The sequence below is a fragment of the Caloenas nicobarica genome, chromosome 5 (assembly GCF_036013445.1).
Source record: "Caloenas nicobarica isolate bCalNic1 chromosome 5, bCalNic1.hap1, whole genome shotgun sequence".
Classification (NCBI taxonomy): Eukaryota; Metazoa; Chordata; class Aves; order Columbiformes; family Columbidae; genus Caloenas; species Caloenas nicobarica.
In genome coordinates, this window is record NC_088249.1 from 65,899,380 (window position 1) to 65,913,377 (window position 13,998).

General features: G+C 38.4%; 1 protein-coding gene across 2 annotated transcripts in view; it reads right to left on the reverse strand.

Annotated features, from left to right (window-relative positions):
- SHANK2 (SH3 and multiple ankyrin repeat domains 2) overlaps positions 1 to 13,998 on the reverse strand; it is a 274,462-nt gene that overhangs the window by 23,921 nt on the left and 236,543 nt on the right. For both annotated transcript variants that reach the window (XM_065636008.1, XM_065636009.1), the window contains 3 exons: positions 11,414 to 11,494; positions 11,044 to 11,052; positions 8,300 to 8,320 (listed from right to left, as the gene is read on the reverse strand). In XM_065636008.1, coding sequence (XP_065492080.1) covers positions 8,300 to 8,320; positions 11,044 to 11,052; positions 11,414 to 11,494 — 111 coding nt within the window. The remainder of the gene's footprint in view (positions 1 to 8,299; positions 8,321 to 11,043; positions 11,053 to 11,413; positions 11,495 to 13,998) is intronic.

Here is a 13,998-nt window from a genome sequence, read left to right on the forward strand (position 1 = left end):
CTGCTCTGCCCATCTGCCGACAGTAGGATTAAAGCTGCCTGAAAGAGTTACCTCAACTTTGCCTTTACCTCATTTTGGCAAAGGGGCACTAAGATTTTCAAGTCAAAATTGGCTGTGGACCAAACTATACATCAAGATGGCTGATCTTACTTAGTCATCAATTGGCTTAAAAAAAAAAAAATCTCTCTTAAATCCGAGCTTTAAATACAGTGGGTACAAGGAAGCACAGCTGGCTTCCGTAGGTGTGAAGCAAAGTGAAGAGGTCAGATGCCCTGATCTTTCTAGTTGTTTCCGCCTTACACACCATTCCTACATGAAGCATTTTGCTTACAGTGATATATAAGACTTACAGGCGAAATAGGTCACTTACGGCTTCTATATATATATCTTTATATCTATATCTAGCGATACTGGCCAATGAACTGGCAGCCTCCAAAACTGTGACTTGCTTCGTGTTCCTGACCTCACGTCCCTTGCTCTGACATGGCATGGCTCCCTTTTTGATCCTCAAATGACCAAGTAAGGGGATCAGAAAGGAGTATGCATTTGGGCTAAAGGAAATAAAAACTTCTGGAAGTCAGTGACCCACTGCACTTCAGTCTTTGATCCCTGTGAGTCCTATGCAGCTATTTCCAAAAGCCACACGGGACTCACAGGATTCTGGAGAGTTTGTTGTTTTACCTCACTGATTTGGTTGCGTTTAAAGAAAAAACGAGATCTGTTATTAAGGTGGTCCACGTAACTGTGACTAGTGAACCTTCATCAAAGTCCTGGCTATCTTCCTTTCTTTCCCGTTAGGCAGGTTCTCTGTTTCGGCAGCGAAGGCCGTAGCCGGCTGCCTGGACGAGTGTTTTCACTGGGCTGGTAGGGAGCTCGGTCTGATGTGGTGGATCAGCAACTGCTCCTGGTGGCCACAGCGGAACTGCTCCATCTCTGGTGCCTGCAAGTTTGCCCCATCCTGTTCTGAACATGGTGATTAGAAGCCAGGATTATTCCAGCCTTTAGGTTCATGGATGTGTCCATCACTTTGGAGCACTGCTACACCGTGCTGTCTCTTTGCACCACAACATTCGATACCAGTGAGAGTCCTTTAAGTTTGTTATTAGACATATTCAGGATCGTAGCAATTATTGCGTTAAGATACACAGAGAACTGAACAGTCGATTCAGCTGTAGGGATAGAGGACTGAGACAGAGGCCAAGAACAGAGCAGGGCTTTGGATATAGACAGACTTTAGAGACATCAGAGGTATTTCTTTAACTTTGGTTCACTGAAGAACATTTGAGATTTATGCCTGCGTCGTGCCTTACCTGCCACTTGGACTGGCAGTTGATCCCTCCCCTGAGATGTGCTGCTCTTTAAGAATCCCTCCTTTTGAAATCCCACCATTTCTGTTTCACCTCTGCTACCGGATCGTTGCCTTTTCCATTACATTTCCATTTCAGACGCCCCACCAGTGGAGCTGGACGTGAGGGCTGGGGGTACCGTCTTCCTGCTGACAAGTAGGTGGAGATGTTCCTTGGCCACACCAAGTGGGCCAGGAGCTCAACAGCAGCGGTACCACAGCTGGGGAGCCTCCTGGGACCTGCCTCTGCTGCTCTGGACCTGGGCCTCTGCCTGTCTTTGCATGATGCCTCCTGGGGTGGGTGCATTTTTCAAACTGCTTAGGTACCAAGGTGATAGATGCCTTGTAAATACCTAAGATAGATACAGACAGAAACTGTACCAGGCGCCATCGGTTATGCAAAACTTCACACAAAGCCAATTGCACCTACGCGCTGTAGTATCACCCACCTTTTCTAGCATCTGCAGTCAACCACAGTCAAATATTGGGCACAAGTGTTTTTCCTTTTGAAAAGTGATGGGAATCACAGGACATTCGTTCTTCTTTGGTGTCAACAGGTCTGGGCACGTAGCCCTTAATGTCAGATACTGCATATGCACAGATTTTGTTCCATCGCCTCCCCTAAATATGAGTTTGCAAGTTCAGTTTCATTTCTTTCGTAAGCTGATAAAATTTGTTTCCTTGTCAATAATCCAAAGAGATCAGTTATATAAGCAATACCAAAACTAAAGGGGTAGTCTTTATGTGTGCTTATTAGAAAAGTATGGAATAGTTTAAACTACATTAAAATATGGCTGCAGTGTTGCATTTATCCTATGGATTAATTTTTAAAGTGTATTTTATTTTTAACTATAAGTAGCTTGTTTTCAGCATAATACCATGAGCAATTATGTGTATAATTATCAGCTTGCACATACGGAAGAAAAAAAGCAACTAGAAAAAGTAGGTGCACTTATTTACATTGTATTCCTTTTACATTTTTGTCACTTCCCATATATATATATATATATGTATATATATATACACGCAAAAGACCTTGCCCTGCTCAGTTTGTAAAAGAATAGCTGGGAAGATACTTGATAAATACTTCAGGGTGAACGCCTGCGGGTGGGGGGAACTATGTAAAGTACCATTTGGACAAACCGCATATGGGAATCTAGACAATGCTTTCGAAGAAGCAGACGACCAAAATTCTAGAACAGCTTTCCAGTACTAATGGGGCGGCAGCAGAAAGATGAGAACCTGCTGATGTCAAAAGAAAGGTTGATCAGACCATAGAAGTTCCTATCATAATGTTTTATGTCATAGAAACAATTGTACTTGATGAACAGATCTGTAGTGCCCTGGGGACAAACAGGTGACTCCTATTTGCAGATGGTTAAAAATGGATCTCCGCTATATTAGCTATATTTCTGAAAACTACTGTCTCTCTTTTTAGCTATAAAATTTCGTCAAAGACCAAAAGTAAAGTATAACCAGGTCTTCAACATACTGCTGAGAATTAAAAGGCTAACCTTAGCTAAAGCATTTTTTCAGAGTAAGAATGTTAAAGGTTAAGATTTAAATCCAAATCTGTTGTTTATGATCATATTTAGAGGAAAGAAACGACAAGTTCAGCCTACAGTTGTCATGTAAATGCATAGTTAAAAACATAAAGTGATGGAATGATTTGAGGTTTCATTTAGACAATTAGGCTAATCCTCATAAATCTGCCACCATGAGCACATTTTAATCTAGAATTAATTTCTTCCAGCCCCACCCCAAATGAACAATTTGCAGGATTGTGCTTAAACCACAATGCCAAAATCACATATTTACCATACTGCAAACAAAGGCAGAGAATATTACTCTAGCAGTTAGCATAATGAGGAAATAACAGAAGTGTTTTGCAATACAGTCAAAAGCATAAGCCATTTGAAAGACTTTCCTTCTATGAAAATTAAGTAAAAATATGTGAATGTTCTCTGGGATACTATAAGCTCTACAAAGTACACTAAAATTAAAAAAAAAAAAAACTATGTAAAATAAATCAGTAAAACATAAAAACTGTTTAGTGACTAAAATTAATCATTTAGCACAGAGTATCTATAAATACCATTACATTATTTATGAAAATGATTTGTATGTATTCGCAATAAAGAACTACCAAAACTTTCTTGAAAGAAAGTCTTATTTGTGTTTTTAGGGCTGAAAATATCGTCACGTTAGCACATGTCAATCACATTTACATATTCACACCATCAAAAGTAATTTTAACGAAGGCAGAAAAGTGATGCGCTCAAACTCTTTCTATAGATACAATTTTCAAGTACCAGCTCTTTAACAGTATGTTCAATTAATGAAATAATGATACAGGCATTTAAAATGCACCTGCAATCCTGAAGCCTTACAATTCAGCCTACCTTGAAAGAGGAATGGTCATTGTCTAACAGTGGTTTCTGTTTAAGAACAAAAACAGAGAATATAGTCAATACCCACTCCTACCCTGCAAGCCAGGTGGAATTTAAGCGGCAATTTGATGTTCTGTTTAAGAGACAGCATTTGAAAATTTGGCCTAGCCACGAAAGAAAATCAGCCAAAAGAAACCCAAAAGAAAGGTGGAGGACCTAAGACACTTGCAGCCCTCTCTGTCCTTGCACTTACTCTCACGCTTCCACAACAAGGGGAAAAAACAAACGAACTATGGTGAATTATCTAAAGACATTTATTTTAAATTATGTTAGAAATTAATTAACACGGGTATATGAACATTTGAAGGAAAAAAAGAGAAATAGCAGCAAAGGGAGTTTTGAGATGAGGGAGACAAGTCCTTCATCTCCCTGGCTCCTGAAAAAGAGAGAGAACACATTAAAAGTGTTGAAAATTTTTCCACTGCCCTAACTGTACCACATTGGGAAATACATGCAATTTTTACTGTTTTTCAAGCACTCATGATTTTGAATATGTGGTTAGATATTCAATTAATAATATCTGTGTATAGCAAGTGACACTCACATATGCCAACGTATTTAATTCATCTGTTTCCAAATGCTACAAACCCCGCATTTTCTTTAACACTTACAATTCCTTTTCCAACTTCTTTTATACCATTGTCTTGTTTGGTTGATTCAGAAGGGTTTTTAAAACCTTTTCAATTACTGTCCTGTAGCAAAGAAAAACAAGTATCATGAAAGGGCGCTATGCACTCAAAAACAAGTTGACGAATTTAAGATAATTCTAGTGTAAATGAGAAGAATGCCCACAGAGAGGGTCAAGTGACCTCCGCTCAGGGTTTCCAGGCTTTTCAAAATGTTAGTTGAAGCTGCCCACCTCATGCAACATAAACCCTGGTTTAAAGAAACGTTCGGTACTGAAAGTTACCTGTTAATTTAAGATTCTGTGCCAAACGTTGCTTATCAGTACGTTGCCAGCTACGGGCCAAATTTTCTTTTTTTTCAGCGGAAACCATAGGGTTAGGATTGTTTTTCTTGAAACATGCCGATTTGTATGTTTTTCTGTTGCAATATTTTTTGGTTACAGCTTTTTAAAAGCACATATGTTGTAGGCAGGGTCCTAATCCTATGCTTTCTTACACCCCCCACAAGTCAGACTACAAGTCATAAAACTTGTAACCTTGCTACATCAAAAAAAAAAAAAAAAAATTGGGGCCCATATTTTCTCACACATATACTTCACAAACACCGCCCAGGGTCACTGCTTCGTGCTTATGAAAAATAACAACCTGATGACAACCTTTATCTCATTAATATATTGCTATCTCACTAGAATTTCAAACATGTAATACAAATCAATTACTTACAAGGATACCCTTCAATAATTCTTCATTAAGCCTGATGCCTCTTGCTCTCATCTTCTAAAATACAGTGTCTGGTGAAGATCAGAAAACTTTCTTCCAACGTAGAAGCATTGCAGATGCTGGAAACTATCGAAGGAGTCGACGCTGTGAGTGCTGTAAAAGTTGCTTTGATGGTATTTCCATTGTTTCCTGCAGACAAATCTCCATCATCAACTCCACCACAGTGAAATAAAAAAATGAATTTTGAACCCAGACGTCTTTGTGAGCTGTTTCTTCAAACATAACATGACACCGTAAGGTAATCCGCTGTTTGGCATTCATTTATATATATTTGCTCTGCAATTTCATTGTTTCAGATGCCATTAGAATGTGCCACCTTTGAAACAATGGACAACAGGAATGGGATGAAGTGTGGATGCTAATTGCAGACAGAGCTAATAATATTTCTTTTGAATGCCATCAACTGATATTTTTCTATTCAAATGCCGCTAAGCCTTGATGTCAAGTAACGATATTCTGTGTTGACGCTATCACAGTTGTTCTGTATCTCTCAGGTGGTACTAGCGTTTATAAAGTGTTCAAAGGAGGAAAATCCTACATTTGTATTTGATGCTGCAGCCCACGTCAAAACCCAAAGATCAGTATCAACACATATCAAGGGGTTATTTTATATTGATTACCATTTCAAATCTAAGAACAAACAAACCACTCCCCCAGCTCACAAGTGACACTGGTGTGACACTGTCAAATAATATTTATTAATGTAGAAGAATTATTTCTCTTGCCATTCCCATTTCACCATGAAAATTTAGCCTCCTCTATTCTTAATGTTGTACCTCCTCTTAGAGGATTTTTAGATCAGGTTTTTAAAATTAAACACTGTCCACTTCAGCTTTCACTGAAAATCCCAAATCGCTTACTGAATGAAACCCATTTCCTGGCAGTAGAGAAAGGTTAGGAGGATGAAACTTATAAATCATGTATCTAGACATTTGCAGATCTTAGTTTATGGATGGGTTCCTTAAGTATCCTATTATTTTAAAATTCTCCATCAACAAGAAGTTATTGGTCAACAAGTCAAAACAAAAACTGAAGGAAAAACTCTTTAAACACAAGCTTTTCATGAGCCACACAAACCTTTTATAAACAGAATTAGATTTATTATTTTAAAATATTAATTTGGAAACTCTAATGACATCTATTTTCTGTCATGATGATGAAAATTATGATCAAAATAATGCATTGGGTGTTTCATAAATTTTCTTTTTATGTGTTATTTTTAGAGTATTTTCAAATATTCATTTTAATTTGCTGCATGAATGTTTCGGTTATACTTCAGTATTAATGGACTAACTACACTTTGCCTAGAATTATATTTTAAGTACTCCAAAAAAAGTGCTGCTACAACTAACTGTTAGTTACATGCTGCCATAACTTACTCATTCAACAATTCTCGAAAACCTACAAGTCGCAAAAGGAAAAAGAAGGCATCTTTCCCCTCCCCGATATGCCACAAAATCCAGAAAATCGTTTTAGAACTGAAAACACATCCCCTCCAAACACACATCTGGAAGTCAGATGCCATCTCCCTGCATCAGCCAACTACCGTACACAGAAAGTCAGCCACACAGATGATGTCCAGCTTACTTTTTAGTAATTTCTGCTACGCAACTGCGATAAAATTATAATACTGCCCATGCCATACTGCTGTGAACCTAAAGATTTTATTACCCATCTCTTCAGACGCAAACGTCGTATCTTCTATCCCTAACACAAAAAATACAGCCTATGTCTTTCCCTTCTCTTACCCTCCTAATGAACCAGAACCCCTCTCAAAACACAACCAACAAAACCAGTCACACAGGACCACAAAAGTCATTATTTTCATCCTAATGCCTCCCTCACCTATGACCCAAAAGACTGATTTTTTGGTTGACAGAAGATTCTACAATAACAACGTAAAGGCTTTTTTTATATGCTGCCAAACTGTATTTTTTCAGAAAAATACCAGTAGCAATGGGGTCTATGCTGTCATATTCTCTGAATGCAGAATGGAAAATATCACTAGCTGGAATCTCAGTGACCAGGAAGGAGGTCAGGAAAGAGCAGAAAAATAAAGAGTGGAAAATAACCTAATTTTGTCCCATTTAGCATTAAAAAGCAAAAGCTTCCCTGTTGAGAAAGGACACTGCCTACAGCCTGGCTTTCCTTTCCGTGACATTGAACTCGGTTGAGGAGCAGGACCAGAACATCGACTGTTTTACCCGCTACCAGCTGGGGAGGTTTGAGACTCTTCCTTGGGCTGGACACCATGAAAACGTGTAAATGACACAGTCCCTGCTCAGGAGAGCTCACAATCTACGAAAGCAAAATGACATACAGGAGCATGGAAAAATACAGCTAAACACCAACAAAACTTTGTATACATACATATACAGTTATCCAGTAGCACCACTATTTCTACCTACCCCTCTGCCTAGCCCTCATTACTGAGATGATTGTTTAATAGGGATCACAGGGGAAATGGGTCTTTAGGAGAGATTTCAAGGAGAAGGTCATGGCCTTATGAATCAGTTCAGGGAGGGTAACTCCATGCATACGGGACAGCGTGGAAGATGTTCTATTGAAAACCTAAAAATTGTGCAGAGCAGCATTTCTCCAGGTCAAAAAGTTCAAGTGGTGTGTGCAAGATCCCTATTTCCTGAGACAGAGACAGCGCGGTGGTGATGGGAGTCACATTTGGCCACCAAGAAGACAAGTGAGATCACTAACGTAGGACTACACCGAGGATGTTATTGGCCACGTATTCTCTGTGGCTGCCAGTTAGCACAGGAACTATGAGGAGATGATGATATGGAAGGGTTTGGAAAAAGAGTTGGGTACAAAGAAGGAAAAAAAAAAAAAAAGGGCAAGATGAAGGAAAGGAGACAAAAGGAAGAAATGTGGGAAAAATATTTTCAAATGTAGTCTTCTGTTTGAGCTCTTAGTGTGTTTGCAATTTATTAACTAAATAACTAAAAAAACATATACAATAATTAATGTACATTTGACACCATAAAATAAACTGGACCGTATGCCAACATTTACGTTATGTTATTATCCTTCACTATGGAAAGGTGAGAAACAGGTTAAACAAGAGACAAAATGCTTCCCCTTACCCTTCTTCTTCCGTACTGAAGCTTGGAAATAGAAAGGGAATGAACTGTGAATCAATTCTGAAGGTAATTTTTATACGCTAAATCCTTGTCTGTCATTTTGAGCATCAACATTTTTCTGCCATCTAAGAAGCTAAGTCTCTCCCTACCAGTCTTTGCTACACACATTTCTATCAAACCACAGCAGATAAACAGCTTGGCAAAAGCAGAGTTTATCAGGGTTTATACTTTAACTATAAGGAATTGCTCCCCTGTAGGTATTAGGGAAACACGTACAAATGTTTTTTCTAAATTCTTTTTTAAAAACAGTAATTGAGGCAACTTATTGATACCAGGGCTTTCAGACTATGATAACAGGGTATTTTGCAGACTGAAGTGGAAAGGAATCATTAGCACATGTTATCTGCCATATTTTGGATTAACTCATTTGAAAGAGAACAACTGAGATCGTCTGCTCAGTATTGTGGAGAAGAGTGTAGCTAAAAACATGTCAATAAAACCATAAGTAGAGTTCAGAGCCAGGCAAGTGACTGTAAAGACTGCAAGATATATAATTTTTTTTTTCAATCACGTTGTTTGGCTTAGCTAGGAGAAATTACAAAAGATATATACTCTAAGGGAAAACCAATGGGGAATTTCTATTTATCCTTTTTGTTCTATTACATAACAAGGGACATTCAATAAAATTAAAGGCATCACATTTAAAACCAATAAAAAGGAAATACACTTGTACACAGCACATAATTAGCCTGTGGAATTCTTTGCCACGAGACATTATTGAGACCATGAGCTTCTTCAGTTCAGAAAAAAGATTACACATATATATTGATGAGAACATCCACAGTGGTCATCTACATATACTTCCTATTTAGTTTGCGCATATATGTTGTGAAATAAATGCTTATTCATTAGATAATCTAATAGATATAAAAATGTGGGTGTTCTCATAGTTCATACAGATGTCCAATATATACACATATACAGATATATAAATTATATATAAATACACACATACAATCTGTGTTTTACGTCAGAAGACAACTTTTAACTGATGACAGTGAGAACATCTTCTTTTTGGAAGTTTATTCGGTTCTTGGGCAATTTAAGAATTCTTGTTCCTTCTGACAATAGCCCTTTTACAGGACAAACAGTAGAATAGGTAGACCACAGATGTTATTTATAACAGTAGGCATATTGTTTGCTAGGGTGGCAAGTGTTCAGAACTGGTAGTTATGGTCTTGTTTGGGAAGAAGACAAATTTCTGCCATGCTCTACTATTACTATGGCTTTATCAGGGGACGCAGACTTTTGGATTATTCTTCAAATTGTTGCCACTGTAATATCCGTCCCATTTGGATAAAGATACGGATGGGAAATGTGCTTAAAAAAATCAAGTTATATCCCAGGGCTGCTAGTCACAAGAGCTGCGTGGCCTCTGCCAGCCGATAAGAACAAACTGCGATCAAGTTTTATAACCTGAATAAGGGCGTGAAAAAGCTAAAATACGATGGTCTTCATTGCAGAGGTGACTTTACGATTAATAAGCTGTTTTCTCCTAGAAAAGAGTGCTGCTTCTCTCTGCTTTAAGAACAGTATCTACTACGTACGACTGAAAAGTAAGAGAAAAAGAACACCACCCTCAGTTTGAAAGCGATTTGCAGAGGGCATAATGAAAGGGGAAAAATGGTGCCTAAGTATTTTTGTCCCCTTGGGAAAGTTTGGTGATAAGCCAGCCAAGTTTTACAACCCAGCTTCTTAGCAGTCCATGAAAGGAAAACAAATCAAAACACCAAACCCAAATAGTGGCTCCAGAAAGAATATTTTAAGTTTATTCCTGGAAGAAAAATTATGGAGCATTCACAAACTGTTGAAACCTTTAGTCGGGTTCCTAAACTTCCTGGCACAAAACAGTCAAATTTTCTGAGGTCTGTTAGAGCTAAATAATCCAACTGTATTATTTTGGTCTTCAATTTGGTTGTTATAACATAGAGAAGACAGTAACCACTTCGTTGGTCAGAACTCCCTCTGAAGCTCTATGACTTGGCTCACTAAAGGATGGATGGGGTCCATCTGCCCCAAAAACATCGACTTCCAGGGAAAAAAAAAAGTGGAAGCGAAGCTTTGATTCCTTCCAGTTGGCCGTCATATGAGTCCATGCCAGAAAACAAAAATGATTATAAAATGTAAGTATTTAAATCAATGTAGGATTACATGGAAAAATGGTTTTATTAAATGATAGACTCCATTAGTCTGCAATGAGGGATGTGGCTTGTTTTTATACCCAATTATCACTTGCTAAACACACTGTTCTAGTGTAATAATCATGTATAAACATGCGCTGGGCTTTCCTCTTTGTATATATGGTCCATCCATAAGATATTTATTAGTCTAGCTGCAGAAATTCTACTTTTTAATGACCTAACAGATTAAAACTAGAAAGAAAAGAACTATGACCTTCCTCACTTCTAGAAAACAAATCAAAATTCCCAAAGAATTATGCATATCTAGAATGTGGACAATCAAGTAAAGGAATCTACAACCACATTTCTTAAAATTAGCAAATAAATGACTGAATGCTCAACGCTTTTTTATTACCAATAGTGCGAAGAATTAAGCTTATATCATGCACAGAAGTCAAAGTGATATCATAATATGCACTTTTTCAGATCAGGGTCTAATGAAAACAAGTTGAAGTTGAAGCTGCTTTAACACTGTCAGCTTTTTAACAACAGCTTCTGGCAGCTTACCTTTATCCACTAATGAGAGGCCACAGAAATTTAAAATAAAACAATATTAGATGAACTGAAAATTTAGAAAGCAAAGCTAACAAAATATGATACAGCATTATTTTTTAGTAGATGTGCCAAACTCTGACAATGCATCAAATGTATCGACATTCTCTTGCGTAGCAGTAAAGGCACAAGTTTAAACAAAAAATTATTCATGCAAATCATGCATATTTGAACTCTCCAAAGATGCAGCATTCTTAAAACCTTTTCTGTACTCTATACTGTACACAGTGCAGTTCCTCTTAGTCGATTTAATGTATATACATATATATATATCTCTCTTACATTTCTATTATACCAGCATGCTTGTCAAAAAACACTTTCTTACCAAGCTCTTCAAGCTCTGAGGTCATTGACTTAGACCGCAAGGTCAGTGCAGTGGTTGGAGCTCGCTTAGGAGGTGGTGGCGCTTTGCATTAAACAGAAGGATACACAGCGTAAGTAAATACCCATCTCTAAACCACTATAGTCACATACACAATTCCATATTTATTTAAAAGAATATGCTACGTTAAATAAAGTAATAATAAATACATACATGCAGAGGAAAAACCCCTGAGATGCTTTTCATGTACTGAATTCCTATACCGCTCCTACTTTTCGCGTAGGTTGTTTGACACATCGGCAAGCTTTTATGTAACAGGATACATAGAAACATTTAAAGCTAAATAACTGTGCACGTCTATTTTTCAGTAGGAAAAAGACTTTCTAGAGAAAGTGCCTCACAGCAGTTGTGCCTCTCCTTCTAATAAATGTACATAGCTAAAAATCTGCTGGAGACCAGCCAATCTCTGCCAGAATAATCTCATTTTTGAAGAAACTGTTAAATCTGAGAAATACAAGAGAGAAGATTCAAATTTCTCTTAATCGTTACAGTGAGACTAGGGAAAAGAGGTGATCCTTGGAATAAGCAAGATCTGAAAATATCAAGGCGATCATCTAGCACAGAAACTAAAATCCAGCAGGTGTTCTAGTATCCTGATAACCAGTGTTTCTGGCGCTCAGAACGGAGCATAACATCAGAAAAGATTATGCCAATGTTGGTAGAAAGTTGGAGCTTTCCATTGAACAGAAATGGCTGTGGGACACCAGGAAAAATTCAAGATTCGTAAGTGTTTTGGCCAATATTATATATCAGGCTACACCATTTTGACAAAAAGAGGGAGTTTGGGGGCAAAAAAGGGTGATGGAGGAAAGAAGTGGACAATGTTCTTCCCATATCACCTATATCCACTATGGCAGCATCATCCTTTCCCTGTTAAGATCCATCACCTTCTTACAGAGGTTTGAATGCCAACGTGTCACAAGAAAACAAAAATACAGCTCCAGTTCAGTGCCAGTTCTGTCCATAGTAATGTCAGTATGTGCTCTCCCCTTCCCCAACAGGAGAAGTGACAACAAATCTGTGAGGGAAACTGCACAAAATGCTGGACTGGTAAATGAGGCTGGGTACCCGACACTGGCCTCACCAGAGAGGAGGCTGATGGCAAGAAAATCCTTCCACACAATTCCTAAAGTACAACAGCAATTGCCAAGCAACAAGAAAGGTTCCCCACTTGCATCAAAAATGGACAAGATCCAAAAGTGAATGTTTTTGGCAAATCATAGAATCATTTGGGTTGGAAAAGACCTTTAAAGATCATCAAGTCCAACTGTTAACCCAATACTGCCAAGTCCACCACTAAACCATGTCCCTAAGAACCTCATCTCCATGTCTGTCCAACCCCTCCAGGGATGGTGACGCCACCACTTTCCTGGGCAGCCTGTTCCAATGCACAACAGCCCTTCCCAGGATGATTTTTTTCCTAATATCCAATCTAAACCTCCTCTGGCGCAACTTGAGGCCATTTCATCTCGTCCTATCGCTTGTTCCTTCGGAGAAGAGACCAACACCCTCCATGCTCCAACCTCCTTTCAGGTGGTTGTAGAGAGCGAGAAGGTCTCCCATGTTATCAATAGAAGGGTCTGGAGAGATGACAAAGAACTGAGTTTGTTTTCATAGAAACAACTTCCCTTTGGGTTGTATACAACAACACTTCTATTTACGGCCCATATGATGCACCCTAAAAGGCAGAGGTGAAAGGTTTAAGATGTGTGAATAGTAATTCTGTCATGCTAAAAATAATGCAGGACCACGTGTGTACATTATTTACTTTAACATAGCCTTTCCCCTCCCCGCAAGGTGCTTTATTTATTTTATTTTATGTTTTTTAAGCACTAGACATCAAGAACGCTCACAGCACAGACAGAAAATTTTACTCATGGACAAAGAGTGAACTCTTGGGTGCCAGCCTGTGAGTGACAATTCAAGAAACTGGTGGGAGGAACAAGAGTTTTCAAAAACGTGATACTGCTGTATTGAACACTAGTTAGCAGCAGCAATCTTTTCTGCTTAATGGGAATTATGTGGGCCTAATGACTTCCCGAAGTAGCTTCTACCTGAGCAAACTCAAGGGCATCTAAGGTGAAGGAATAGTGTAAAAGCCTTTTTTTTTTTTTTTGGTGAAGATTTGGTGGTGGTTTTTGGGTAGGTGGGTGGAAAACACATTGAAATTTTTAAGGGAATACCCCATACTTATGATATAGGTTAACCCACAATCTCCATTTAAGTTAATGTTAAAACCCCCAGGCTTTTAAACTGGAAAAACAAACTTTTCCTGTTTTACCCAGACGATTCTTTCCCAAAGTCTTTGTGGCACACGATGCTACATGAACCTCTCTTGGCGTAGCTGCTTCCTTGCTGGCAGCCAAGTGGCAGAAAAAGAAGCTGTGCGTGTTTTCTGCTTATGGGAGGAGAAGGGATTTTCCCTGCCGGGAACAACTCCTCTGCTTTGAATTCATCTAGAGGAATTTTCCCATTAAAATGTACTTTTTTTTTTTTTTTTTCCTAACAGAACTTCAATCTAAACATGC